The sequence below is a fragment of the Mustela putorius genome, unplaced genomic scaffold (genome assembly GCF_011764305.1).
Source record: "Mustela putorius furo isolate JIRA1106 unplaced genomic scaffold, ASM1176430v1.1 tig00000997_pilon_pilon_pilon, whole genome shotgun sequence".
In the NCBI taxonomy this organism is placed as follows: domain Eukaryota; kingdom Metazoa; phylum Chordata; class Mammalia; order Carnivora; family Mustelidae; genus Mustela; species Mustela putorius.
The window spans coordinates 2,093,061-2,120,752 of record NW_025421527.1 but is presented as its reverse complement, the minus strand read 5'-3'; the positions used below and the strand labels follow the sequence as shown (position 1 = coordinate 2,120,752).

The following is a 27,692-nucleotide window of genomic DNA, read 5'->3' as shown; positions in this document are numbered from 1 at the left end:
GCCTTTGTACCTGTCCTTCTGTGCAAAGCATGAAAGCAAGAGCAGCGAGGGCGTCGGGGTCACGAGACGTGACGTCAGCGAGAATGGAGAGGGGGCGTAGCAAAAGGCGAGGGTGAGACAGACGCGTTTGTTTTCATCAGTAGAGACAGGAATACCCAGGGCCTTGTTTAAAAACGTTTTTTTCATAGGGACACCTGGGTGACTCAGTTGGTGACGCGTCTGCCTTCAGCTCAGGTCATGATCTCAGGGTCCTGGGATGGAGCCTCACATCAGGCTCCCTGCCCGGCGGGGGTGTCTGCTTCTCCCTCGGCCCCTCCCCCTGCTTCTGCTCACACGATCTCTCTCAAATAAATAAATAATCTTTTTAAAAACTTTTTTGGCAAACGACATCTCTGGGAAACATCCCTCCCATCTTGGTTCAGAAGCAGCACCTGTTCGGTTAATCAACACTTGGTCAGTAACTGGCCTTCAGGGCAAGCACCGTCTCCTTCCAGGTCTGACTCTGCGGCTCCCCACAGCTTTGCCGCTGCAGCATGAGGGGAGGCCTCCAGAGCCGCGCCGCGCCCCCAACCCCAGACCCGGGAAGGTTTCAGCGGGTGCCTCCCCTCGGGCTGTGCCGTGGTCTGCGTGGGCCCCGTCTGCCAGGGACGGGGGAGCAGGCCGAGCACGTGGCAAGTGGCAGGGATACTCAACTCAAGGGTCGAGAAGAGAATGACCCACATGGAGAAAAGTCTAGAGACCTCACCCTGTGAAAAAACGATTAAAGAAACTGGTCCTACGGAGCCTACGGCAAAGGACTCAGAAGGTCCCCCTGTGGTCTGAAGGGCTCTCGCACCGCCAGGATGTACAACGGAGGCCCCTGGATGGGACCCCCCCGAGAGCAGACGATGACTCACACGAGTAATAGGATCTTACAGCTGGAAGGGAATCTTGTGGTTTCTCAGTTCAAGTTCTTCATTTCTCAGGCGGGAAGCCGAGGTCCAGAGAAACTATTTTTCCTCATAATTACGTAGCTGGTCGCTGGCAGAAGCGGAATTAGGGGGAGGTTTATCTCGTCCGCCCAGCCCTGCCCCCTGCACCCTATACCGCCAGGGAGGACTTCCGACAAACCGAGGAAGCCCCACACGAGGCGAGCGGCTTCCGTGAACGCGCTGAAGCTGAAACCATCTCAGAGCAGTGGCAGACGAGAGACTTTTCCTATCAGGTGGGGAGTTGCATTAGCTCAGGAAGGACAAACGTGCGGTACGTGCACACAGACTCCCGCCCTCCGGGACCCTGTCGGGCATGCAGGAGTAGTGAGGACACATTCTTCCCCGCGGAGTCCACAGGCAGCACGACGCTCAAGTGACTCGGGCCAATTAATTGAGGTTGGGAGTCAAGACGAAACCTATTAGCCATTCCTGCCGTAGACAACCCTAAGATCCTCCCCACATCACAAACGAATTATAAAGGGCGGATGGAGAGAATGAGGGAAGCGTGGAATAAAGGAAGCCAATGAACGGAGTCGACTCGTGTGTGGGAAACACGCCAGCTTCCTGCAACCGAGACTCCTCCCAGGCTTCTTCCCTCGGCCCTGCCCACAGCGTGCGGCTCGGGGGAGGCATCGGAGCCGAAAAGGAGGCGAGGTCGGCAGAAAGGAGGGATGCCACGGCCAAGGACGCGCCCAACAGCACGACTTCAGCCAAATAAGTCAGTATCACACCTTTGGCCGCTGGAACGATCCTGTTCTTCGGAATATCTAAGAATAAAGTGAAAACTCCTGGCATCGGGGTTCTTCGGATGCAAGGAACAGAAACCAGCTCTGGTTTTAACTAAAGCAGGAGAAGGAAATGTTCAGAAAGTTGTAGTAGCCCAGGGTCCTTGTCAGTTCAGGCTGCTGTAAAAGAATACTGTCGTCTGGGCACATTATAAACCACAGACGCTTATTGCTGGTGGTTCTGGAGGCTGGGAAGCCCAGGGTCAAGGCGCTGGCCGGTTTCGGGGTCTGGTGAGAGCCTGTTTCCTGGTTCACGGACAGACACCCAGCTTCCCACTATGTCCTCACGGGGCAGAAGGGGTGAGGGAGCTCGCCAGGGTCTCTTTTCTTAGGGCACTCCCCCCACTCATGGGGCTCCACCTCGGGACCTCGTCTCCTCCCAAAGGTCCCACCTCCCAATACCATCACTTTGGAAACGAGTTTTCAGCCTATGAACTTGAGGGGGACACAAACATTCAGTGCATCATGTTCGAGAACCAAAGAAAACACCAAGGAACCAGGGCACAGCCAGGTGGCTTAGGGACAACCTCCTCGGGGCCACCATGGAATAAATCTGTTCTGTTTCTGTTCCCTGATGGCTCCCTGGAGGTTAAAATTCCCAAAAAACAGATCTAGGTTGATCAGCTTAGCTGGGGTCAAGAATCCTCCCTCTAGGGGAGGGAGGAGGGCTGCAAAACATCTTGTCAGAAGGGGTGTTGGTTGGTTTAACAAAATCAAGGATAAAAGTATGAGCTGGCATAGGGAGGGAAGAAAATGTGCGTTGGTGTCCGTTCGGTCAGGGCTGCCCACTCACCCGCTGCCCCCCGGCGCCCCAGCACCCACCGGGTTTCCAAGAAGTCTGAGTACTGGAATCTCCCCCCCCCCGCCCCCAAAGAGCTCACAGCCGATGGGGGAAGCAATGTGCCAACAACGGTAATACGGCCCCCAGCCTGTGCCCAAAGTCAGCTCCTAGCCTATGAGAACTTTGTCCCCAGGGAAGGCCAGGCAGGTCCCCGAAGGAAGCCAAGGAAGGGACGGAGACTCTGGCTGGGAGCAAAGCTTCACTGAGCAGGGATTGAAGAAGATAAGGCCGGGGGATTCCTGGGGCAGGTGTCCTAGCACGGCATCAGGGTGTGGGCTCCCTGTGTTCCCAGGCTGGCAGGTGTCTGTCCCTAGGCTCCCCTCCTGGTAGAACACAAAAGGGACACAGAGCGCTCACCTAGGACTCACACAAGAGGGAGCTGCACACCTGAAGGAAGGCAGGAGTCAGCCGCTAGAGCCCCAGCCGACTCGGGGCAGCTGTTCCTGGACAGTCCCTTCTTCTGGGGCTTGTGTGTGACAAGAACAGGTAGAGCAGGCTGTCTGCCGGTCCCAGCCCTGTCCAGTTGTTCCCAGAGGCTGCGAGCACAGAGAGTAACCCCCTGGCACCCAGGCAAGGGGGTCACTGCCCTGGGCGCACAGTGCCGGGACGCTCCCCCACGGGCATGGAGCTGAGCCCCCTCCACCTGGAGCTCTCTCTTGCTTTTCTAGAACACGCTCCAGGAATCCAGAATCCTGGATCTGTGGGTCTCAGTGTAGAGCTTAGACATGGAGCAGATGCTCTCTCGCTGAGCCAGGAGCCCTACCCGGGGCGGGACCAGGACCTGAGCTGCAGGCAGAGGTTCAACTGACTGAGCCACGCAGGTGCCCTCATAAGTAAAACCTTTAAAAAATACAAATACACACAATGTTTAATTAAAACTGTGTTAAGCTCCACAGAGAAGAAGAGAAAACAGCAAGCTAGAATGACGAGGGAGAAAGTTGGTTCTGGCACAGGGCGATACACAGCTGTCTCCGAGGACCGGCCCACGCAGAGCCCTGCGGGGACAGGAGTCACCGAGGGTCACGGAGCAGAGCGGGGAGGCCTGCCGTGCTGAGGACCGGCCCCCTGAAAGGCCCTCTGGAAAGCTCCTGGCTCAGCGGGGTGTCTGCAGCCTCCTCGCCGGCCAGAGGGCAGCGCGGAGAGGCCGCGAGGAGGAGGCAAGGGCAGAGGCGAGCCCGTGCAGGGTCTGGTAGGACACGGTCTCGGATTTAAAATCTAATTCTCACGTAAAAGGAGGCCACTGAAGAGTTTTAAGAAGGGAAAGGACAGGACCAGACCTGCGTGTTCAAAAGCTCCCTCGGGCGGCCTCGTGAAGAATGGCCGCGCGGGAAGCTGAGGGAGACGGACGCTGGGACAGCCTGGCTGCGGACAGGGGTCAGGGAAGGCGCTCTCGCCTACCCGGGGCCCAGGCGTCCTGAGTCCCACGCGGACCGCCCACGTGGAGCCCCCCGGGGCGGCTCCGGAGAGTTTTCCCCGGCGAGGGGCTCCAGGCACGCTCAGACACCTCCGGGAAGCGACAGTCACCGCAACCGTCCAGCGTGGGTTAAGCCGCTCTCGCCCGGTCAAGGCCACGGGGAGCAAAGGACACCGACACCTCAGGGTCAGGCTGGCTGGTGAGAGAAGGCTCTGGAGTGCCTCGGCAAATGGTAGGGAGGGTCCAGCCCCCCAGAATGGAGGCCAGCCCCTGCCTGCCTGGGGTCTCAACACGAGCTGGAGTGGGCAACACAGGGAATATGTGTGTCACGCGGCCACTCCGGGCCGGAAATGTCCCATATTCTCCTGAGGGGTCAGTGAGTGCCTGGGGGAGGGGGGCGGGGAGGGGAGACTCAGGGGTGCAGGAGTCAGGGCTCTGGGGTACGGGTGTTCTTAGGTGGGCAGAGGAGGGGACTGGCGGTCTGCTGTGGCCCATCCCTTGGAGCCATGGCCACCTGGCCACCACTGGCCCTAGTGGACATCCTGACCCCTCACACTCAGCCTCCCGTGAGGCTGTCCAACCACGCAGTTTGAAGGGCACGCAAACAGCCCATCACCAAGTTACCTCTTTGCCTGAGGGACCAGCAAAGCCTCAGCCGGGCCATGAGATCGGCGCCTCCCTCCTGGTCCACCACCTTACCCAGAAGAGGAAGGGTCCTATGCTGACCGGGTCGGGAGGCAGGGGAAGGTGGAGAGGAAGCTGCAGTCCCCGAGGGATGAGGCCTCACTGGACGATTTTCAGCAGAAGAAATGAGGTTCTTCAGCCTGCAGGATGGAGGCGGAAACACCCTCCTCACCCGCACCCCTACCCCTCTCTGGCCAGCATCCAAGAGGACACGTGCCTGGCCTCTCCCCAGCAAGGCCTTATGGGGGAAACGACTCACCCACCAGCAGCCCCACCCGCACCTTCCGTCCCAGGTAGCCGGCTGCCCCCTGACCCCGAGCCCGTCAGGCACTCCTCCCCTTTCTCCAGGCTCCTCCTGCCCCTCCCAGGGAGAATACGGCCCGCGATCCATCCTGCCCTCCTACCCAAGCTCTGAAGCCGACCCCAGGTACCCCCATCCCCAGGACCTTTCCCTCCACGGACCTCAGAGCACCCCCACCCCAGCCTTGCAGGGAACGAAATCGAGGGTCACAAGCATAATTCTGGAATTTTCCCAGGGGGTGGGCTGTGGTGCGGGCGGACAGTGAGGGGCTGTTCTCCAGACATGCCCTCCGCTGGGGAAGCCAGGAGTCTCGGGCCGGGAGGTTTTATGTCTGGACGGCACCCTTCCCGTGGTGCCACCAGCCCACGGCCGGGCTCAGGCAGCCTTCTGGGCCTGAGGGAGCTCAGAGCCGCTGGGGAGGAGACAAGCTGCTTCCCATCACCCCCTCGCCTCGCGGGCCCCCTGCCGCAGCGTGCCTGTCTCCCCCCAGCCCCCAGAAATCTTTGAAACAAAATGCACGGCGTGCCTCCTACGCGCCTGGGATTTTCTTGCATCTTAGGTGCACGAGTGAGTAAAACACAGATGCCCACCCCCACGGAGGTGACGGGCGGGGGTGTCAGTTAGTGACGCTCTCAGGGCTAAAGAACAACAGAGAGGGGGTAGGGCCATCTGGAGTGTGGGCAGAAGGCCCTCCGACCTCAACGAAGGCTCCTTGAGAGCACTGAACAGACTTGGAAGAGGTGAGGCGTTAGCCGTTGGGAAACCTGGAGCAAAGCCGTTCTGGGCAAAGGGACCTCGTGGGCTGAGCCCCTGCGCTGTTCACGAAGCAAGGGCCAGTGTGGCTCGGGCATAGGGTGGTGGAGAGCCGAGGGGAGAAGGGCCATAGGGTAGGTCCCTGAGGCACCAGGCAGGGTCCAGAGGACCAGTGTGAGGACCTCAGCCTTGGCTCTGAGTCAAATGGGAAGCCGTTTCAGCATTTTGAGCAGAAGAATCCTAAGTAGGATGCTGGCTTCCCTGCTGAGAACAAAGTGGAGGTGGGCATGAGCGGGGGGGGGGGGGGGGGGGGGGGGGGGGGGGGGGGGGGGGGGCCCTGGCACTGTTGCCAGAACCCAGGCTGGGAGCCCGCGAGGGAGGAGGGAGGAGAGGGGGGTGGGACCCTGGATGGACTCTGAAGGTGGGGTCAGCTGGGCTTCTGACCGTGGGCGCGCAGGGGGAGAGGAGCCGGGGGACAGAGCTGCCCTCAGACGCAGTGGGGAAGACAGCCGGGAGCAGATGGGGGGGGGGGCAGGCAGGGTCTGGGCGTGCTCCAAGCAGGCAGTGAGGGGGCCTCGGAGGGAGGTCCAGCCTCGGTGCGCAAGTCTGGGTGCTATGGGCACACGGGCTTCAGCGGGGCAGGTAGAGAGCTAGGGAGGAAATGGTGCCCGCCGCCGAGCTCACTTTCTCGCAGCCTGCGCTGTGCTCCTGGCGAGGCTCCTGGGCGTTGAAAGGAAGGAATCCAGGAGCAAAGTTACAACAGCAGTTTCCGCTCCCGACCTAGCAGGTTTGTGAGAGCGATGATCGTGAACATCCACTTCCTCAAGTCCTTCATGAGCTGGGAAGGAGAAGCCCCCGCCCTACCGGGAACGGCTTCCGCAGAGCCTGCTGGCCAAAGGCTCGGGGCCCAGCCACCTGCCCGGGAGAGCCCGGCCCGGTGCCCTGGCCTGGGAAGCCTGGGGCACCTGTGGGATCTTGAAGGGAGTAGATACTGAGAAAGGAGGTGACCCAGCTCTGCCTTCGGGGGGAGCCTGGTCTCATGGAGATGGGAGTGTGGCAGCACAGTCCAGGACAGCTCACAGGTAAGTCAACTGCCCTTCTCTGGGAGCCCAGTAGAGCCTGGGATAATAGAACCCAATATGGTCATTCTGTCTCCTAAGACGATGCTGTCTGAGAAAAAGAGGGAGGTGAGGGGGGAGAGGGGAGGAAAGGGAGGGGGGAGGAGAGGGGGGAGGGGAGGGGGAGGGGGAGGGGAGGGGGAGGGGGAGGGGGTGAGGGAGGAGGAGGGGAGGCAAGTGTGGCTGGGGAAGCGCGGAGGCCGGCGGAGGCTGGAGGTGGAGGCCCCGATTGGGAGTTTGCGGAGTCCGGGAGCCTGTGGAGGCGGGTCCTGGCCGGGAGGGGCCCGCGGCCTCCCAGCGGGAGAGGGGGCGGAGCTGGGGACCGGGGATGCCCTCGGGGGACTGACAGGTGGAGACCGGCAGGAAGTGGGACCGGTCCTGAGCTGAAGGAGCTCACTTCCGAGACTGAACTGATTCTCCCAAAAATGCTAGAGAAAATCTCTACGGCCCCTGCTGGGAGGGTCCCTCCTCAGCTTCGGGAGGGGCGTGGGGACCCCTCAGCAGAGACTGCACCCCTGGGAGGCGCTGTGGAGGTCAGTGCTGGGGGTAGGGGGGCCCACGGCGGGCCTGAGTGCTGGCGCCGCGGAGAGCCAGGGGGTAGACTAGAAAGAGCCCGGGAGGGCACGCCCAGGGTGGTGGCCCCAGGCTTGACTCCCGTCCCCGCTGAGCTTGTGTTTCTGGTGCTTCCTGTTATTATTAGCATCGTTATTCCTAACGAGCATTGTCATCAATATGAATACCCGCCTGTGGACTCCTGGTTCTCCTCCTGCTTATTTGCGGCTTGCTGGATCCTCATCTCCTCCCCCAGAGGGTCAGTCGCCTTCAAGTTCAACCCCAAGGCTTCGTTCCTCCCATCTCCCTCCCTGCAGGCCTGCCCTGGCCCCAGCCCCCACTCTGTGTGTGGTTGGACGTCTGCCAGCAAGCCTGCCTTCTTGAAATTCCATGAAATTTCAAATTTATAAGTATGAACTTCCATACTGAGGGCTGGGGGCCCCGGGGGCCAGCCATTTGCAGAGCCCCAGCAATGCACCAGGCTCTGGGATAAGCATTCACACGCATCAGCCCTGTTACTGTTTCATTTTACAGAGGAAGAAGAGGAGGTTTGGGGGCCTATGACACAACTGTGAACTCAGGTCTCTCTGCAGAACAGAGGTCTTTTCCTCTGCAGGTGTGAACAAGACGAACTCACACATACTTATCACAAGTTTTCTTCCCCTCCCCTTTCTTCTTTTTCCCCCAAGACACCCACCATGGGTCTGCCATCACTGGGGGACTCAGCCCCTAGAGTCACCCCATCCCGCTCCTCTCTGTTTCCTGACTTGGCCTAGGGCTCCAGTCCCCTTCCTGGCACGCGGTGCCCCACCCTGTCCTCCCAAAGCTCATGCAGGAAGGCCATGTGGGTGGCGCCAGGCTGCCTTGTCCAGCAAGGTGGTCAGTCACCTTCAAGTTCAACCCCAAGGCTTCATTCCTCCCATCTCCCTCCCTGCAGGCCTGCCATGGCCCCAGCCAGGCTGCCTTGTCCAGCCTCACTGGCCGGCACAATGCCCGAGCTCCCCCAGCCTGACCGAGAGAGAGCAGCGTGGTTCCACCCGGCCTGCACTGTCCCACTGCCCTCGAGGCTCTGTCCCTTCTGCACGTCCCTCCTGATGGGACTGCAAGAAACTGACTGGAACGGGTTCTGTGTCCACACCCCAGGAATAAATGAGAGATCGAGGCAGAGCGGCTGGGGCACAGTCCAGACAGCAAGCAGGACTTTCCGGAGATATTCCGGGGAAGCACCCGGCACCGTCCCCTGCCTCCAGACTGTGACTGTGTGATTCTCAAAACCTCTGGGTTTCCAGGGAGGCCGGAAAACTGCCAGTCCCTCCCAGAGTCACCACCAGAGTCTGTGGGCCCAGAGCACTCGCCAGACATTGGGCCACACGATGCTGACTTACTCTGACGGGAACCCAGAGAAGAAAACTCACCGGGATTCCATTCTTGAGACTTGGCGGCTTATAAGAGGATGACTAGAGCATCACTACATAAAACCTGGAGAGACTCAGGAGGAACTGAGTCAGGAGGGACCCGGTGTCTCCTGAATAGATTTCCCAGGGTATCCTGGGAGACAGGTTCACGGGAATTCTGTGGATGACAAGCTAGGAGCTCTGTGGTCACCCTGAAGGTGACCAGGGACACAAAAATGATCTCATTTTTCAGTGAGCAGAGGAGCTGGCCTCCTACTCTGGCAAGGCTGGGGAGAGACACAGAGAGCAGCACAAGAAGCCGAAAGGAGAGGAGAGACTTTGTGCCGCTAGTGTCTCCACGGAAAACCATGGAAGAATCAGGACTGTTCTTGGGATTCCCTCTCCTGAGGCAGCATCTGGGTGCACAGCCATCTGCTTGCATAGTGACATAGCCCACCTAAAATTTACCAGCCTGTTGTTAAGTGCAGCCATTATTAAAATTAATTTCTATAAGTTTACAATTAAATGACATTAAAACAAAAGAGGTAAGTACTCAGAACTCATCACTGCCTAATTATCTTACTAAGGTTCCTTTTTTTCTTTTTTTTTTTTTTTTTTTTTTTTTTTTTTTTGAGAGAGAGCGAGCATATGTGCAGTGGGTGGGGGTGGGGACAGAGAGAGCAGGAGAGAGAATCCATCCAGAGCCTGCCGTGGGGCTCCATCTCACAGCCCTGAGATCATGACCTGAGCCGAAATGGAGAGTCAGATGTTTACCTGACCAAGCCACCGAGGCACCCCCTACTAAGGCTCTGTACTGTCTCGGTGCCGGAGGTCATTTGCTTCCGTGGAACCTGGTTCGTGCAACTAGCCTACAGGGGCGTCCTTCTGCATGCCGCCCCCACTCTGTGCCGGGACACCACGTCCACGCTGGCAGGACGCACATCTCAGAGAAGGCACCTGCTACCAATCGGGGCTCCCCTGCCCCTTTCCCCCCTCCATTCCCAAAGCCACCATTACACACTCACCCCCACAAGGTTCTCCCCCAGCACTGACAAGGGCTCATGTGGACGGAAAAGAGACCCCAGGGTCTCTGGGGCAGATGCCTCTCCCACTCACCGCGGCGGGGCGGGCAGTGGGACTGAACGAACACCCACCTGGGCTTTACGAACTTCCCCAGGGCACACTGGGTCACCCTATGGGAATTCGTTTCCAGAGCCTCCCTAAAGTCTCTCTTACTGCTTTATAATGAGCTTTTCTTGCCAGACCTCACTGTCCTCACCCCTCAAATGAAGGCTGTCTGAGCATGGCTCCCTGGTTCCTGGAATGGGGAAGAGGATGTCATTCAACAGCAAGTTGGCTGTCAGTCCGTCCCTCACCGACTTCCAGGAGGCTGAGCTGGAGGCTCCTCAGACTGGGAGAGCCTTCCGCAAGTCATCCCGTGCAGGCTCCTGCCTTGGGGAAAAGTGTGCCAGGCGCAGTGCCCAGCCCAAGGTGTAACTCTCCCCACAAGCAAGTCGTCTTCCAGATGCTCACGGATGTGTCCAAAGGCAATGAGGAGTGCACGATCCCTACAGTTCTCCACGCCCCTAACCACTGGATCCCCTTCCCCTGTACCCAGCCCATCCCCAAGAACCCACCCCACCCCATAGCTTTAGTCCCTGGCTCCCTCAGTCCCACCACTGTCTCTCCTTTCTCTTCCCAAGTTCCAGCAAGCCAGAGCCAGCCATGCCTTCGTCCCTTGGCAAATACCCAAGCCAACCAGCAGGGCTTCATAGTTGCGTATAGCCAGGCAGGGGCTCAGGGATTTATCAGTTTAGAAACTTGGAACCCGGCTACTTTGAGGTCCAGCCATACCCCACACTTCATGCAGTCCCAGGGGAGGAGCAGGGCGCATTAGGAAGCCTACCAGGAAAAAGAGGCAAAGAGAAGGAAAGTCCTGGGCTCTCAACAGGCAGGCGGCTGGGCAGCAGCTGGTAGAACCCTGTTCTACCCTCCGTGTTCAGACCCTCCGCCCCTGGACCAGACACACTTCCAGCTGTTGCCTGTTGCAGACATCCTGTACGGAGTCGAACCCCTTGGTCCCCTAGAGGAGGCGGACTTGGAAATAGGACGTTTAGGGCTCCCTGAGAGAAGTGGACCAAGAGATAAAAGTTCTACGGAACAAACACTGGGTTCAATAGAAGAAATATCTCTCTGACTGTCAGAGGCCAAAGAGACTGATTTGGGAGATAGTAAGATGCCCCTGGAGGTATGCAAGAGGTCGGAGCATCATTTGTCAGGAATGCTGTAGCAGGAATTCAAATATCAAAGAGACAGCCTGAGGTCCTAGAGCCAAAGAGTCTGCTTCAACACCTGCATTACCTTTGTGGCCTTGGTCAAGATATCTATCCCTCAAGCCCTGGTTTCTTCATCTGCTCGAGGGGACAGCGCACGACATCATACGACTAAAGGAACGATTAAAGAAGACAAAAATATTGGAAAGCACCTGGCCCTTAGTGGGTTCTCAAAAACTGTCTGTCCGCTTTCCATTACAGGGGGCGGGGTGGGGAGAGGTCACTTTAGAGGCCCTCAGAGGTCTTCTACCCCAGAGTGGGGCTCTGAAACCCTCCCTGGCGGTTGAGAGGGCGGGCAGACGCCCCGGAGAGAGGAGGAAGGAGGAGGAGGTGGATGTGGGCGGAGGACGGCTGGGAACCTTCGGGAGGTCCCCGCGGTCAGGGCCCCGGTTCCCCTCCTCTACCTTCCGGAATGGGAAGGGAAAGCGGGACGGAGGGTACAGTTGCCCCATCCACTCCCGACCCCCGCAGGAGGAAGGGCGGGAGCGCAGCCCCGGCCCGGGAGCAGCCGCCCGCGTCCCCCACCCCCCCGCCCCCGCGCCGCCCCTCGGCGGAACCACAGCCGGCACAGTCTTGAGGTCTTACAGGTGCTTTATTGTGCTAACACTGCCGCCCCGGAGCTCAGCTCTCCCGCGCCACCAGCCAGTCCGGACCCGCACCCCCTCCCCGGTCCCGGGGCCCTCCGGCTGGGCTGGAGACGCCGGGCCTCCGCCTCGACCGCGCTCGGCGCTGCCCCCCTCCCTCCCGCTCCCGGCCCCCGCGCCCCTCTCGCCCGGGCCCCGAGGAGGCGCCGCGGGCCCCGGTGGCCGGGAGGCGCGGGGCGGGCGCGGCGGGCCCGGGGCCGAGCGCATTCCCAGCGGCGGGCGGGCGGCCCCGCGGCGCGCTCACACCAGGAGGCCGTCGGTGCGCTGCCGCGGCCCCTCGGCGCAGTCGGCGGGCTCCGCGCTCTTGACCTTGACGTAGACCGGGGAGGGGCCCGCTTCGCAGGGGCCGGCGGCGGCGGCGGCGGCGCAGGGCGCCAGGGCCACATCCTCGGGGCCGCCGCAGGGCGGGGGCGCGTACTTGCGGCGCAGGGAGCGGCTGACGGTCTGCGTCGGGTACCCCAGCAGGTGGGTGACGCTGCGGCCGCGCCCGCTGGCCTTGCACCCGGGCGCCTCGGCGTCCTCTCTGTGGAAACAACAGGCGGGCGGGTGAGCGGGCTCCTCCGGGCGCGGCGTGGGCACGGCCTGGCGGGAGCCGGGGGCGCCGGCAGCCTCTCGGCCCCGCGCCTCCCTCCGCCTGCGCCTCGCCTCTCCCTCGGCCTCCACCTGCACTCCTCTGCCTCCTCCGGGCCGGCGACCCCGGGGCCACCGTCTCCACGCCGCAGACAGAGCCTGTCCGGCAGCCCCGTCAGGCGCCCTGCGGCCCCGTCTGACGTGCGCACGGCCGCCCGCCTTCGCGGGGAGGGAGGCGCGGGGACCCAGGAGGGGCGGCCTTACCTGTCCTTCTCTCCGTAGCTAACACCAGCCTCGCCCTCTCGCTTTCTCTTCTCCGCACCTCTGCCCCTCAACCTCCTGCTCCGTCCCTTCCTCCAACCCCAGGGCACTGCAGCCATTAGCACGACTAGTCTTGTTCTATTTTTATTACTAGTTGGTTTCTAATATGTTATTAGCACTATTCTTACTATTGACTCTTCTTAAATAAGCATGTCCAGAATTGTCACCGGCGCGAAACAGGGGAAACACGCAAAAATGCAGACCCTGCCCTCCAGGAGCTTACAGTCTAGACGAGATGGACAGAGAGGTGCACCGACAGGAGGGAAACGGAGGGCAGGGGGTAGAGGTGAAGACCGGCGCGGGAGGGGGAGGAGCCAGACGAGTGGCAGGTCGACATGCTGCGGTCCCAGCACTCCTGGCGATGGCAGGCAGGGTGGGGGTGGGGGTCCCGCCGGCCGGTGGCAGGCGGGGGTGAGGAGGGCAGGGCGCCGGTCCCCCGCCGCTTGGCAGCATGCAGCATGCATCAGGTTTTACCTGATCTCACTAGCCAAGTCGCCGCAGGCCCCGCCGCCGCCGACCCCGCCGCCAACGCCGTTGCCGTAGCCGAAGGCACCGCGGGCGCCGCCGGCCCCGGGGCCCCCGCAGCAGCAGCAGATGAGCCCCCAGATGCCCACCATCAGACAGGCCAGCATGAGCAGAGAGCCCAGCACTGCGCCTATGATCATGCCTATGCGCCGGGAGTCTGTGGAGAGAAGTGAGGACGGTCAGGAGCCCGCTCACCGGGAGGGGCCAGGGCAGGCGCTCTGTGGGAAGGAGAGCCAGGATCCCCGGCCATCTCAGGGCCCTGGGACACCCAGTGTGGAAGGGTGAGGACCGTGCTAGGTGCATGTTTCTCCCAGGGCTTCCCGGCCACCCCCAGCAGAGCCTCAGGCACTGATGGCAATGGGCTGCCAGAGCCGGTGGGGCAGCGCGGAGGCTCCAAACACAGCCCAGGTTCCCTCATCCCCGCCCTCTGGTCCCTGGGCCCCCAGGGCCATGGCCACTGCACCTACCTGAGACCTTCACCTCCACCACACACACACTGTAGCCCACGTGGTTGGCCACCGTACACTGGTAGAGTCCGTCATCCTCGCGGGAGATGTCCTTCAGCAGCAGGTCACCGTTGTTCAGGCCTGAAACGGAAGAGTGCCAGGGGGCTGGAGCGAGGCCCAGGGGCCCCGTGTCTTAGGCGGAGGCCCACCCCAGTCTCCAGGTGAGTCCCTTTCCCCAAGCTGAAACAGAGAGGCAAGGCACCCTCTCCCAGCCCCAGCACGGAGACACCCTTCGTTCACTCTGTGACCTTAGGGAAATGCATCCCCCCCGCCCCCCCCCTGCCAGGCCTTGGTGTCCTTCTTTGTACAGGGAGAAGAAGATTAGACCCAGGAATTTGTACAGGCCCCTCCAGCCCTGATACTCTCTGGTTGTGAGTCGTGCGCAGCTTCTCCCAGTCCCCACCCCCCCCCCATTTCCTCCTCACACGGCCCTGGAAGGTAGATGTTATTATCCCTTTTCCGCGGGAGGGAAGCCAAGGCAGAGCAACATGCAGCCGCTTGCCTGAGTCTTGCCGCCAACCAGTGGTGAATCCAGGAGCCGAGCCTCGCTCTTACCTATCTGTCCCAGACCCTGCCGTCTGCACCCCGGGACCCGCTGCTCGCCCAGTCCCACCTTGGTTCAGGTTGCTGTGGAAGGACTCCTGGTAGGAGAGCTCAGAGTGGAAGCTGTGCTGGGAGTGGTAGGAGCCGGCGCGGTAGGGGTGGGTGTGCCCGCTGATCTTGGCCCACTTGTAGGAGAGCGGTGGGGTGCCGCCGTTGGCAAAACACTTCAGCACCACGTCGTTGCCGTGGGTCATGTGGCCCTCGGACCAGCACATGGGCACCGCGGGCCGTGCTACGGAGAACGGGGCAGGTGTGAGCCAGGGCCCCCGCCTGGAGGCGCCGCAGCCTGCGGCAGGGGCGCCCGGAGGCACCCGGCGGTACCTTGGACAGTGACGATGACCTTCCGGCTGGCCATGGTGGTCTTCTTCACCCTGCACTCGTAAGTGGCCGTGTCCGACACCTGCAGGTTCATGAGGTTGATGGAGGCATCGTACTGGCTGGGGTCCGAGGCGGCGAAGCGGACCCTCTGCTGCAGGTGGGGGAGGTTGCCGTGATTGATCCTCTTGTCCTGGTAGCTCAGGAACTGTGAGGAAGAGGAGAGCAGGGACATGTGACACAGGCAGAGCAAGGGGCCCGGCGTGGCTCAGAGTCCTCAGGAGCCTCACTGAACTTCGCAGAGTCCCTGTGGAGGGTAGCGATGGTGGTCATAAAGCGCAAGGTCGGGCTGGGACTGCCCTGAGGCCTCCCGTGCCCTCTGCAGCAGGTGGGGGAAGGCGGGCGAGGTGTGGCTTGTGATGGCAGAGCCCTCCCCCCTGCAGTCCCCTTTCCCAGAGAGGCCGTGGGGGAAGTTCAAGGTCTTCATTTGCTTCTCTGCCCTCCCTTTCCCCTGAGGGTGTCAGCAGCCCTCCGGGTTGACACCGTGAAGTGCAGGGTAGGGGGGACCCTAAGCCAGACACTCACGACATTCTCCCGATGGGAGGGGTCTGAATTGAGCTGCATCCACTCGATGTCCAGTCCGTTGGGACCATAGTCCTCAGGGTCCAGGATGTAGGGGCAGCCCAGTCTCACATTATCACCTTCCGCCAGGTACAGGACCTCCTGGCCATCCCCGTTGATGCGCACAGCAGTCAGCAGTGCTGGGGGAGGGGCAGATGGGGGTGGAGAAGACGGGGAAGTGGGGGCGTGAGCTCCAGCGCCTCTCTCCACTGTTCTCAGTGGAGTTCCCTAGGAAGGAGCAGCCGCCCCCATCGTGTGTGTGTCTGTGTGTGTGTGTGTGTAAGAGAGAGAGAGAGAGAGAGAGAGAAGGCAGGGATTGGTCTGTGCATGTCTGCGCGTACTTGTGTACATGTTTACAGTCTACACTAGTGTGGGATTGCGTCTGAACACTGTTCGCATGTGTACGCCTGTTACATGTGCTTGCGTGTGTGCGTGCATGATTGTGTGTGCGTGTGTACACTGTGTGCTTGTGAGTATTTGTGGCTGCTCAAGTGTACAGTAGGGATCTCCTGCATATAACCAGGGTATCTTATGCACACAGGACTGTGTGTGCGTGTGTGTGTTTGAGCGCATGAAACAACCAGAGTCGTTAAGTGCTCTGACGGAGAAGCCGGGCTCATGCAGAGCCGTCTCCTCCAGCCAGGGAGGCTCACCGGCTCTAGGAGGATGGCCACCACAGCCTCCAGGGTCCCTTTCCGTCCCGAGGAGCAGAAGGCCGGTCATGCTTGTGTGTGCGTCTCTGTGTGTGACCGTGCGTGCCTGTGGCCACAAGCCTGGGTGTGGCTGCGTGTGCCCCGCTGTGTCAGTGCTCTGAGCCATCGTCTGTGCCCGTGCACGACAGGAGGTAGCCAGGCTCCTGTCTGATGGTTTTTGTCTGATGGGGAGGGAGGCTGTGTGCCTGGAATACGGCCCATGCCTCCGCAGCGCAGTCAGAGCCTCGCGTGGTGACACGGCGTCGTGGACTTGTGTCCTTCCCTGTACACGGTGACGGTGCGGCTCGGGGTAGCCGCCCTCTCCTGCTCGCTCCACTCGGGGCCCCTCCCACTCCGAACAGCCTGAGCTGCGCTGAGTCAGCCCAGGTGAGGGGCCAGGATCTGGAAGCTCGGGCCTGGGCTCCTTGCCCTCCCTAACCTGAAGCCCCAGGCAAGCACTAGCCCCGGACCGGTTGGACCCAGAGAGGAAGACCAAGGGGGAGGGGGTGCCAGGGCCCCAACCTTGGCAAGCAGGGCAGGAGGGCTCCACCTCCCAGGCCCCTGGCCCAGCCAGGCTCTCTCCCCTCCTATGCTCAGGACAGCCAGCAAATCCTCTGGAGCCCCAGCCCTGGTCTCAGGTCTCAGCCTCTCATTTGGCTCTGCCCTTCCCTTGATCTTTCTGGGGCCTGCGTTCTTGGTAGACAGTGTGTCCCACATACACATGCAGCGATGCCGTGGTCACAGCCACACAGCCACACACTTCGGCAAAGCGTCCAGATGCAGCTGTGCACCTGTGCCGTCCCACCGCCCTGCCCACGGGGACACGGTCCGACCGGGACGGACCTGCCGCCACACGCCGACACCAGTTTGCATTCACCCGGAAGACACACCCGCCGCACACTCCCAGAGTCCCCATGTGCATTCCTTCAAGACTAGACACATCTTCAGAAGCTTAACCCAGTTCTAGAGAGCCAGCAGGGGCCCTCTCAACAGCCCCCGAGCCCTCAAGGATCACTGAGCTTGCCCCCGGGGACCCTGGCGGGCAGCGGCCCTAACCCCATAGCTTCCAGAGGGACCCGAAGCAGGCAGGCTGGCCCCTGGGTACTAACGGGATCCAGGGATGCCTCCTCCAGCCCCAGGCCAAGAAAACACCCGCTCTCCTGAGATAAGGATCCTAGTGCTGACTCCCAGCTCCCCCGGCAGCAGGCGACAAGCCAGCGATGGGCCGGCTCAGTGGAGAGCAGAGGCTCCGCCCTGAGGAAGGGCTTCTGGGAGCAGCCCACAGCCCTGAGGCCCGTCCGCATCCCCAGGGGACCAGCTGCCCCCATCCCTGGGGGCTGGTGGGCAGGAGGGTCGGGGCATTGGGAAGGAGGGACCGGCTGAAGGGGAGTGCGTCCACCCTCCGCCGTCCCGGGCCAGCCTCACCAGCCTCTCAACCTCCACCCAGGGCTCCAGCCTTTCCACACCCCTTCATGCTCCCCTGAGGAAGTCGTTCCTGCTGTCTCACCTTGGTCCCTCATGCAGTGGCAGTTAAGGACATATTCCAGGAAATGGGAGAGAAGAGAGAGACCCGAGAGAGGGAAGAAAGCCAGGCTGGGAGAGAGAGCTGGTCGGCACAGAGAGGGCGGGAGGACGGGGCAGTGGCCATGCAGGGTCCCCCACAAGGGCACGGGGTGGGCGCTGCACTACCTGCTCTCAGCTTGTAAACCCTCCAAGAATCCTCAAGTGGCTTCCCCAGCTGCTCGCCCTCCCTCTGGAGGTTGGGGAGGGGACAACAGGCAGCCCTTAGGAGAGAGTATTGGAGCACGGGCTCTGCCCTCCCGCACCCACACTACACACAGGGACGCGTCCCGAGTGGGCTCTGCCGACCTGCTCCCAGCGGCCCGGGGGCTCTGCAAGCACCTTGTTGCCAATACAGTCTCTCTCTCAATCTCTCTCTCTCACACATGTACACACACGTACACGCACGAGCATGAACAAAGGCTGAAAATGTGCTCCCCTTCCGGAGTTCCTCCCACAAAGCCCCTCTTGCCAAATCCAGAACCCCCGAGGGTCTCGGAGCCATTTCCAGCGAGGCCCACACAGAACGGCCCATGCTGGGACTTGCCCCAGTCCGGGCAGGCGGCCACAGCATCTGTTCCCCAGCCCTGCTCTCCGGTGTGCCCCGCCGGGGTGAGAGGACTCTGGGCAGCTCCCTCCTCGCCCTCCTCAGGCCTCATGCCAGGGGTGTGGCGCTCCCCAGGGCCTCTCAGAGCTCAGGGGCCTGGAGCAGGGTCCGTCCTTGCTCCCACAGACTACACCGAGGCTCTGCCTTCTCGTGGCAAGCACCTCCAGGCCCTTGATGCTAGCCTGGGGCTGGGGAGTCCCCAGTCTGGGACCAGCACACGCTGAGGAGAAGGGTCTTTCTAGGCTCCTCCTCGGCGCCTCCAGCTTTGCTGCTCACCTGACCCTCTGCCCCACCCCCAGAGCCCCGAGTCCCCCAGGCAGGCCTGGGCTCCCATGCACATGTGCATGCATGTTTGAGCCCCGCACGGCTCAGAGGCACAGCCGAGATCCATCGGGATCTCCTGCCCCACAGACACGTGCCCCAAACCCTCAGGCACAGGGCTCTCCTGGGGACGGGCCCTTGGCCATATGCACCGCGGGCGGGCAGCAGGTGTCTCTGACCACCCCCAGGCTCCTCTGCGGGGCCCTCGATGCCCCTCTACCTGCCCCCTGGGCCCCGGCGTTGTGTGGGCGTCCCTGTCCGATGCCCAGCCGCATACCTGGGCTCAGGCACACGAGCAGAAGGTGGAGTGCTCCTCGAACTCCCATGTCTCTAGGCTCGGTGTCTCCTCCGCCTGGGCTGGGTTTCCCGGGGGCCGGTGGTGGTGGTGGGCGTGTGGGGACGGGTGGAGGGAGGGGGGGACTGAGGGCCCAGACACTGCCCGGGGTGGCAGGAAGGTGCAATGAGTGCCCAGTCGCAGCCGGAGTTATTTCTATGGGAGGGAGGGGGCCTGGTCCCCGCCTTGGGGAGGAGCCCCAGGAACCCTAATTATCGGGGTGACAGAGTGGCCTACCCAGGCATTACCCAGCCCTCACCCAAGCTCTTCCCGATCCCGAGAGTGGCGCAGGGCGGCCAGCGGGTCTTGTAATTAGGCTCCTGTTAAACTTCCACTTCCTCCTGGCCCCATCCTCGGGGTAACAACAGTCGCCCCATTTCACAGCGTCCACAAGGCTCCCCTCACCACTCATTTGTCGCCTCCTTCCCTGGGGGAAATGGGGAAGTGGAAGGAGAGTCAGGCTTGGGGAGGAAGGGCGGCCAGGCCTTGAAGGGTCAGTACTGAGCCCAAGGGCCTGACCCAGCCTCCCCTGCAGGCTCCAGCGTTCCAAGTCCCTCCTTCCAGCATCCAGACCCTAGGGAACCCCCCACCACGTGGAGGTCTGTGGAAGTGGCCTGCTGGGAAGGGGACAGAGGCTGGAGGGAAGGCCCAGGCAGATGAAAGGGGCCAGGGAACGTCTAGCCCACCTTCCCCGGTAGGCTTCTGGCCTTTCAAGGGGAGTCAAGCCTGCAGAGCTGAGAGAAAGGGGTGTCTGGGAATGGGGGTCTTCCCCCCTCCGGAGCCGTGCCCCACACCCATACCTAGGGGGGGGTCAGCCCTGAGCGCAGGGAATCCCTGGGAGCAGGGCTGCTGGGGGATCAGGCCTCCCTCCCTGCAAAACCAACACCACTGCAGCGGGGCTTGGCAGGAGAGGAGCCAGGGTGTGTGGAGGGGGCGAGGGGAGAGCACGGGCCACTGAGGCAGCCAGGGGACTGGCAGGAACAGTCCCAAGAGGGTTGGGGACTGGGGTGGCGAGCCCATGTGCACCTGCTCACCTGACATGAGCCACATCTCTGCTGTGTGTACTTATTTAGGGACCACTTGGTGTCCTTGCTTCTCTGCCCAGAAAGGCAACCAGGACCCTTGTGACCTGGACAGCTCACTGGGGTGACAAGGCCAGCGCAGCTCTGGGCATATTGGAGCTGGGTGGGGAGGTCCTGGCAGGGAAAGGCACAAGGCAGAGCACCAGCCCCACTAATGGTCTCTGGGGCGGGGTGTCCCAGGGCCGCCCGCTCACGATGGTGGGGGTCCCGAGTGGCCGGCTGCAGCAGCTCAGCTCCCTCAAAGGAACCCAGGGCCTCCCCCTCCCTGGCAGGAGGCACAGAGAGGACAGGATGGTGGGGGTGGGGGGGGGAATCTCGGGGAAAGCTCCAGGCTCAGTGGCAGCCCAACAAGGAAGCACAAGGAATGCACGCGTCTCCGCGCTCCATACCGCTCCACCGCGCTCTCGGCAATGACAGGGTGCTCCGACGTACCAGAGAATATCCTTATTTCCTTGTTTATTTCAAGGTTTATGGGATTGTCCTGCACGTTCGGAACAGGGATCACCATTCCCCACCCCACAGACAGGGTACACAGCCCGGGGGCTGCTGTGGGCCTGACAGAGTGGGGGACAGCCGAGCATCCTGACTCTCAGAGTGGCCCCAGGAAAGGGCTCCGTGGCCCTGTGGGATCATAGACCCACGCGCAGGGGAAAAGCGTGGAAGGTCAGGGATGGGCAGGGGGAGAACCGTGGGCCAGGAAGAAGGAGATTGGACACACTGGAGTATAGGGTTGGTACATTGGGTCCTGATGACTCCTGCCAGAATCAGGGTGAAACTTCGGTCAGTTAGTTGGGATCGCCAATGAGCTCCCGGTCAGCCTTGAGGCCAGGAGGGGAGCAAAAGCCTAGATTAAGCTAGATTAACAGCAGGAGCTGAGGCTGGGGCTTGTGGCGCCCGGTCCCGGTCCGGGTCCGTGTTAGGACAAGGCATGAACAGGGGCTCACTTGCATTCACAGCCTGACTCGGGAAGCTGAAGGCCGGACTGAGACGGACTAGGGCTGGGCCTCCTGCTACAAGAATTTGTTCGATCTGAGTAGGGGACTTGGGTTTGGACGGACGATGGTTCCATTTAGGACATGGGCTGCCGTTCTATGGGCAGGGTGATGTGTGGGGAGCCAAAGTGAGGTTTTATTTATGAGACAGAAAGACTTCAGTGTCCGCCTGCTAAATCCCAGACTGGCTAGAATATTCACTCCTTGGCTCTGGAACACCAGCGCCCTCTCATCGTAGCTCAGCGTGTGAACGGAGGTCCCAGGGCTGGGGAGAGAGTTCCACGTATGCAGGAGCGCAGTAAAGCAACCTAATCCCTTAGCAAACGTAACCGCAGGAGTCCCGCTTCACAGCCTAAGCCTGCCCCCAGTGACGGGCTGTGGGGTGCCGGAGCCCTCAGCAGTGAGTGGGGCGCAGACACATATGGAACCGGAAGACAGGGTCCAGCAGCGGCAGTGTTACTGGCTCAGACGAGGCTGGTTTTAGAGTCTTGGGGATGCATGTTGGGAGAGACTGAGGGCCTAGATGCTTCTAGAAGGACAGCCACTTTTGAGGACTCCACATAGAGGCCCCTTAAAGCCTCAAAAGGCAAAGCACATTGTTGTTCCCTTTGACCCACTGAGGGCTAATTGCCGCCTTCCTGCCTTGTGCCCTGAGCCCTGCAGGGTTCTGAGGGGAGGCGCAGAGGGTGGGCCCTGGGGAATCAGCTTGGTTTTCACAGCACAGACCTGGCCCCCAGCCCGAGTGTCGCTCTGGGCTGCTCCTCAGCAAAGGAAGAGAGGTCGCTCGTGGGAGCCCCCCCCCCCACACTGACTCCAACTCCTCCTTCTCCCCTTCCCCCGCCCAGCCTCCGCCCCAACCTTCCCATGTCCCCACCCACTTTCTCTGCAGGTCTCAGAAAGGTTGGCCACATCCAGGGGACTGTGGCGGCTGCCTGCGCCCCAGGGGGAGAGAAGCTGATAGGGAGAGCAGGGGCTCGTGAAGGCAGAGGCCCCCGGATGGCTCATCAGAGGCTCCGAGGGACAGAGGCGGCAGAGGCCCAGGCTGCCATTCGGGGTGCAGCACCCACATTTCCTAAGAAATCCGCCATTCACCGGGGGAGATGGCCCTTCCTCTGTACGGGCCGCCCAGTGTGGGTTGTATTTCCTTGTTTCCTAAGACAGAGGCAGAATCTCAAGACAGAGACATAGAAAGGAGTAAACAGAGACACCGAGCAGAAGGGAAGAGGCAGACGCAGGAGCCAGAGGAGCCAGAGGCTGCCTCTGAGCCGAGGGGCAGCGCGGCCCCACGACGTCTTGGGGAAGGAAGGACAGCAGAGGCCACAGCCAACCTCCTCTTCCTCTGAAGCCCCGCACGGCTCACACGCAGCCTGCTGGGCCCGGCCTCCGGCCTCGCCGCCGGGGCCGCAGGCTCAAGCTCGAGCTCCCACCGCCCCCTTCCAGGGCCCTGGGTCTGCACCCTGCCGCCCGCGAAGCTCCACACACACGCTCAGAGCAGGCTCCTCCTCACCCCCTCTCTCAGGACCCTGTGTAGACCCAGGCTCACCCTTACCCCACCCAGGGCGCAGGCAGCAGACCCGGGAGGGGCCCCGGAGGACAGGGTCCAGGAGCAGCTGTCTGAACGGCCACGGGAGGGACACCAGCACGCGGGGTCAGAGCGCGCAGACCTGCTTCCGAGTTCAGGGTGGCAGAGAAGAGAAGAGCCCCACGGCTGACCGCCCTTTCCAGCTGTTCTCAGCAACAGCTGCCGGTGGGCGGGCGACCAGGTGAGGCCATGGTGGGGGGGACGAGAAGAGTGGGTTACGGGGGGCACCGGGGGTGTGGCGGGAGATTGCCGAGTTCGGACGAGGAAGCGGTGGTCAGTGATGGACAAAGGCCGACATGCGTGTGTGGGCTCAGTTTCGGGAACCGGGTTGGGGCTGAGGGGCTCAGCATCCCCGGCTGAGCTGGTTTAGAAGGAGTGTGGGATTCCTGGGGACAAGCCCAGAGATCGGAGTGGCTCTGGAGAACAGAGCTGTGCTCCGCTCACAGAGGGCAGCCGTATCCTGCGGGACCCTCGTGCATCCCACAAACGGCTGGGCCCCGGGGAGGCAGCCAGCAGCACAACCCCCCTGTCCTCCTGGAGCCCCATCTTTGGGGGAGATCAGCAAGGGAAGAGGTGCCCCCTCGCTCACGGGGCCGCAAGCCATGGCGCTAGGGGGGCAGCCCTAGTGGGAGGTGCATACAAAGAGCTCTGGAGGACCACTCGTGATGCCCCCGGGAGCACGGAGAGTGGCCGGAGGAGTGTGTCGGCCCTCGGGAAATAAACCAGAAGGTGTCCAACCACCGGAGAAGAGGATGAGGCCAGGAGAGTCAGCTGATGCCGGCTTTCGCACTGAGGGGAAGATCCTCGAGGCCCGGACCGCTGGGGAGCTGCTCCCCCCTGCAGCAGGGCGATCACTGGGATTGGAGCCGGGCCTGCAGGACAGACCCGTGACGCAGACTGGTCCTCCCAGACGCCTGCACACATCTGTCTGCGGGGAGACCTTGGGCTGGGTGACTCCACACATCCAGTGGGACTCTGACTTTGAATTTATAGAAATAAAATTTGCTTCTGATTGTGCCGTGTGGATCCCCCAACACATGCTGCAGAGCAGCACAGTGATCCTCCTCGGTGCCCAGGGCGGCCCCTGGCCGTGGCCCTGGCAGTGGCTGATGCGTGGAAACTGGCAGGGGCAGACCCAGGCCCGGTGGGGGTCAGCTTCAGGCTTCCCCACGGAGCCGCCCGGCCCTCCCTGGGCTCTCCTTGTGTTTGTTTGTTCCCTGTTGCCCAGGCACTGGGCGAGGCGAGGGGAGGCGGTGCCGAGGGGTGGGACTCAGGGGCAGCACAGCCCCGCCAGCCTGGCCCGGGCAGCAGAAGCGTTCACTGTCAGGAGGGCTAAATGCCCAGCTTCTTCCCTCCCCCGCCTCCTCCTTCCAACAACTGTCCCCACCCCACAAACTCTTAGAAGAGTTCTGTGTTTCCAGAATTTCAAACCCGTGCCCACACGGAGCCGGACTACACAGGACCCGGGGTACGAGGTGCCTGAAGGGGTGTGGTGTGTAGAAAGGGCCCCGCCAGCAGGTGGGTGCACAGGCGGACATTCTGAGCATCAGGGCTGGTCTGGGTGAGCTTGGGTTGCCTTCTGAGGTCGTGAGCACCCTCTCTCTCGGAGTGTGCAAGTTCACACTGCCCAGTTGTTTGGTTAGAGCTTACAAAGGAGATCCAAGCACCATAGGGTGTTGTGGGTCCCTTCAAGACTTCAAATTCTCTGATTTGGGGCTCGCCCCACTAGCCTGGGGATGGTCTCTCCCCAGGAGCCACACAGAAACGCTCATTAGCTCTGGCCGCTTCCTCGCGATCTCCACTCTCACCACCCCCTTGACTCCTCTTCCCAGGAGCCTCCTGAAAAAGCCACCCAAACCCTCAACCCTATTCCTATCCCAGCATCAAAGCCATCGATGGGCACTGAGATGGTGACCACAGCTCTCCCAAGAGGACCCAAGGGGGAAAGGAAGACCTTGAGCCAGGGAGGCTACGAGAGGGGGAAGGTCTAACCATGTAAAGCCTGGCAGATGGAGGTCTGTGATGTTGCAAATGAGCTTCTTCCGGGGGAACTTGGGTGCTTTGTGGGGATACCTCCCAGAGTGTGGGGGAGGGGCAGGTCACCTTGGCAGCAGCCTCGGATGCTGGGAGACCCAGCTGTCTCCCAGACTCCCCCTCTGCAGAAGGAGCTGTCAGCCTGGATGAAAGGGAGACCAGTGAGGAGCTCCCTGGCCTCCGCCCCCAGACTTCTTGTCTGAGACTCCCGCGTCTCCCCTCTACTGTCACCTAGACGGCTGCCACCCTTTCTCACCCCAAAAGCCCCGTGTGGCTTTGAACTCTCTGAGCCCCTTTCATCCGAGCCTAATCAAAGTGCTTTTACTGAGACCAATTAACGCCCGGCTGTGACCCCAGTCCCAGATGGGGATGCTGAGGACATCCCAGCGCCCCACTGAGTCAGGGACAGCCTGGCTTGGCCACCAGGGAATGCTGCTGAGTCACACTCCACTGGAGCTGCTTCTCCGGCAGGTGCAAAGGTTGGAGACTGCCCCCAAGCCACAGCATGACACAGGCAACAGGCACACAGGGCCAGGTAGGGGCACCGGGACCGCCAGCAGCCGGGGTCACGTGTGCAGGAGGCAGCTGCCTGGAGACCTGACCCAGGGCTCCGAGGTGAAGCCCCACCACTGGATTTGCCAGACGACGCCAACCAGCCCGATCTGACACTACCAGAACCAGAAGACCCAAGGAGCCGGGGACAGGCAGCTGGGGAGCCCCTTGGGTACCCACACAACTAAATCGTAGCTTGGACATACTTTGTTTTTTCCCACAAATTTCTAACATCTTTACAGCAACCAACACAGCGCACCAAACAGCGCGCCCTGATTCCCCCAGCACGGCTCTCTCTCTCCCAGACACCCCTGAGCTATTTCGGGGGCTCAATGGGTTACGACACGTCCACCCCAGAGCAGGGAAGAAAAAACAAAAACCAAAGCCCTCCCTAGGAGAAAACACCGTCCACCCCAAGGCCCAATCTCTAGCAGCAGGACTTGGGCTGGTTGTTCCTGAGCTCGGGGCCCACGAAGTCCTCCAGGAATCCCATGAGTCTCTCCGCTTTGCCCCGAAGTGTCCCGCCCCCTCTCTGTCAGCGGGGCTCTGCCACCGCCCTCCTGCAGCCTGACCCCACTGGCCCCACTAACACAGACCGCTTCCCTGTCATTATCCCAACTGCTGTCCCAGCAAGGGGGCGGGAGGGTGTTTATAAAAGATGCAGCCCCGAAGCCGCCTGCTCGTCTCAGATGCCAGCGGCCCGCCTGGCCCTCGGGAATGTCCACTTCTAGGAACTGGGTTCCTGCGGGTGACTCAGGCCTGTCCCGAAGCCCGCGGGAGCCAGCACGGGGGCTGCTGAGGAATCCCCAGGGGAGCTACCAAACCTCCCTTCCGCATCACAGGCCGACCCCAAGAATTCCCAGAGGGGGCGACTCCGAGGGCAGACCTGTCCTCCCCTGCTCCGAGGCAGCTGTGTCCCGCCCCCACCCCGGCCCCTCAGCCTCTGAAGCCAGGCATTTACTCAGAACTACAGCTGCGCGCCCCTTGATCCAGGCCATGTCAGGATGGTCTCAGTTTTAGGCTGTGGGTTCCGCCAGGCCCTGTACACCTGCAGCTTCACGGGGACCCGTTCTGCCAAAATGCAAGCCTGGCTTTAAGCCTGTGAACGTCGCCAGTTTCTCTCCACGTGGCCTCATAAGTTAGCGATGGGCCTGGAACGCCTTTGTTCCCGACCCTTACTCCGAGGACACCCATTCCTCCCGCCCCAAGACGGGTGACTCAGGGAGGGATCTGCTCAAACTCCAAGCACCCAAGGCCTTGTCTGGCTGTCCTGGCAGGAGGGTCCCCTGGAACACGTTAGGGGTCATGGCTCGGTCCCTGCAGGTATGAACAGCGAGAGGCTTCACCCACCGGAGGCTGAGCCACCAGCCAGCCACAGGAGATGCCGGGCCCCTCGGTGGTGCTGCCATGAGATCAGGGGCTCCCTCCCATCCTGGGGGAGTACCACGTCTTTCCAAAGCCTCTGGGAGGAAGGGAGCAGCTTCCCCAGGTAGGACGGGCGTCCTTGGGGACACTGAACAGGAGGGTAAGCACCACCCTCCCCAGCAGCTAGCCTGGTCAGGGCGGGGCAGGTGGAGAGGGCCCTGGAGAGGCTTCTCTGAGGAGGAGGAAGCCCAGGGAGCAGCTTGCCCGCCCACTCTCCCTGGGTCCTATGAAAAGAGGACTCTTGCCCGGGGCCCTTATAACCTGGCGTTGTAAACACTCAGGACACGCCCAGCTCCTGCTCTCGGCCTCCTCTGTGCTGGGCCCATCGAGGGCGGCAAGGCTGGGCTCTGGATTGGAGGAACGGAGCACTGAGGGGGCAGGGTGGCCCCGAGGGCTGGGAGCTGGGAGGCAAGCCCTTCCCCATGCCCCAGGCACACAAAACGGAAAAATGGCTCTACACCCGGACCACAGCTCTGCAGCCCCCAAGGGCCCTGGGAATCAGGCTGCTTCCAAAGGAGCCGAGACTATTCTAAAGGCACAAGACATATGGTGGACCCAGGTCTGCGGCACTGGGGGCCCAGCGTGGACCCCACGAAGGAGACACCCAAGCAGCATTTGAGTGAGGGACCGAATGACTGAGAGGGTTTGGGGGAAACAGAGGCAGGCTGACACCGGCAACAAGGACCATGCGGAGCCCCACCCGTCAGCGTGAGGCGGAGCGAGGAGAGCCCGGCAGCCCGCTCCAGTGAGGGGGCAGCCGGGTCTGGGTGAGGAGTGGGGCCCTGGGTGTGCCTGAGGGGACAGCAGGTGTCTGTGGGACTCTGACGGGGAGGGTAGAGCCCGAGGGCAAGCCCCAGGTGCACACGCACCCCCCCGCACAGGTGTGATCTGAGTTACAGGTGCCCCATGGAGCTCTGTGTCTGAAGCCCTGCTCCCTCCTGACCCTGCCCCTCCTGGAGAGAGCAGCCCCAGCCCCCCCCCGTCCCGAAATACCTCTGAACCGGGCACGGAAAAGAGCCAGAGCAAGGCTGTGCTGTAGGTGGACGTAAAGGCAATGTCCCCAGGGTCCCAAAAAAGTCAGGGGACCCAGGGCAAAGGGCCTGTGCGGCTAGGAGGGACCACCCGCAGAGAGCACACTTCCGTCCCCCACCCCAGAACATGACACCACCCATGACCTCCGCTCCCACGGCCCACTGGGCTCTCAGCGCAGGACCCCCTGCCCCTGGCAGCCACAGGCCCCCAAGAAAGCTGGACTGTGGC

The 27,692-nt window shown here is 61.8% G+C and overlaps 1 protein-coding gene across 1 annotated transcript; it reads right to left on the bottom strand.

Moving 5' to 3' along the window:
* Nucleotides 1-11,929: 11,929 nt before the first annotated feature.
* Nucleotides 11,930-18,757, bottom strand: VSIG8 (V-set and immunoglobulin domain containing 8). Its single transcript, XM_045086535.1, has 7 exons — nt 18,652-18,757; nt 15,216-15,460; nt 14,637-14,838; nt 14,326-14,547; nt 13,674-13,793; nt 13,156-13,363; nt 11,930-12,313 (listed from the first exon to the last, which is right to left on the bottom strand). The coding sequence occupies exons 1-7, from the start codon at nt 18,755-18,757 to the stop codon at nt 12,031-12,033; spliced, it is 1,386 nt and encodes a 461-aa protein (XP_044942470.1). The 3' UTR covers nt 11,930-12,030.
* Nucleotides 18,758-27,692: the final 8,935 nt, after the last annotated feature.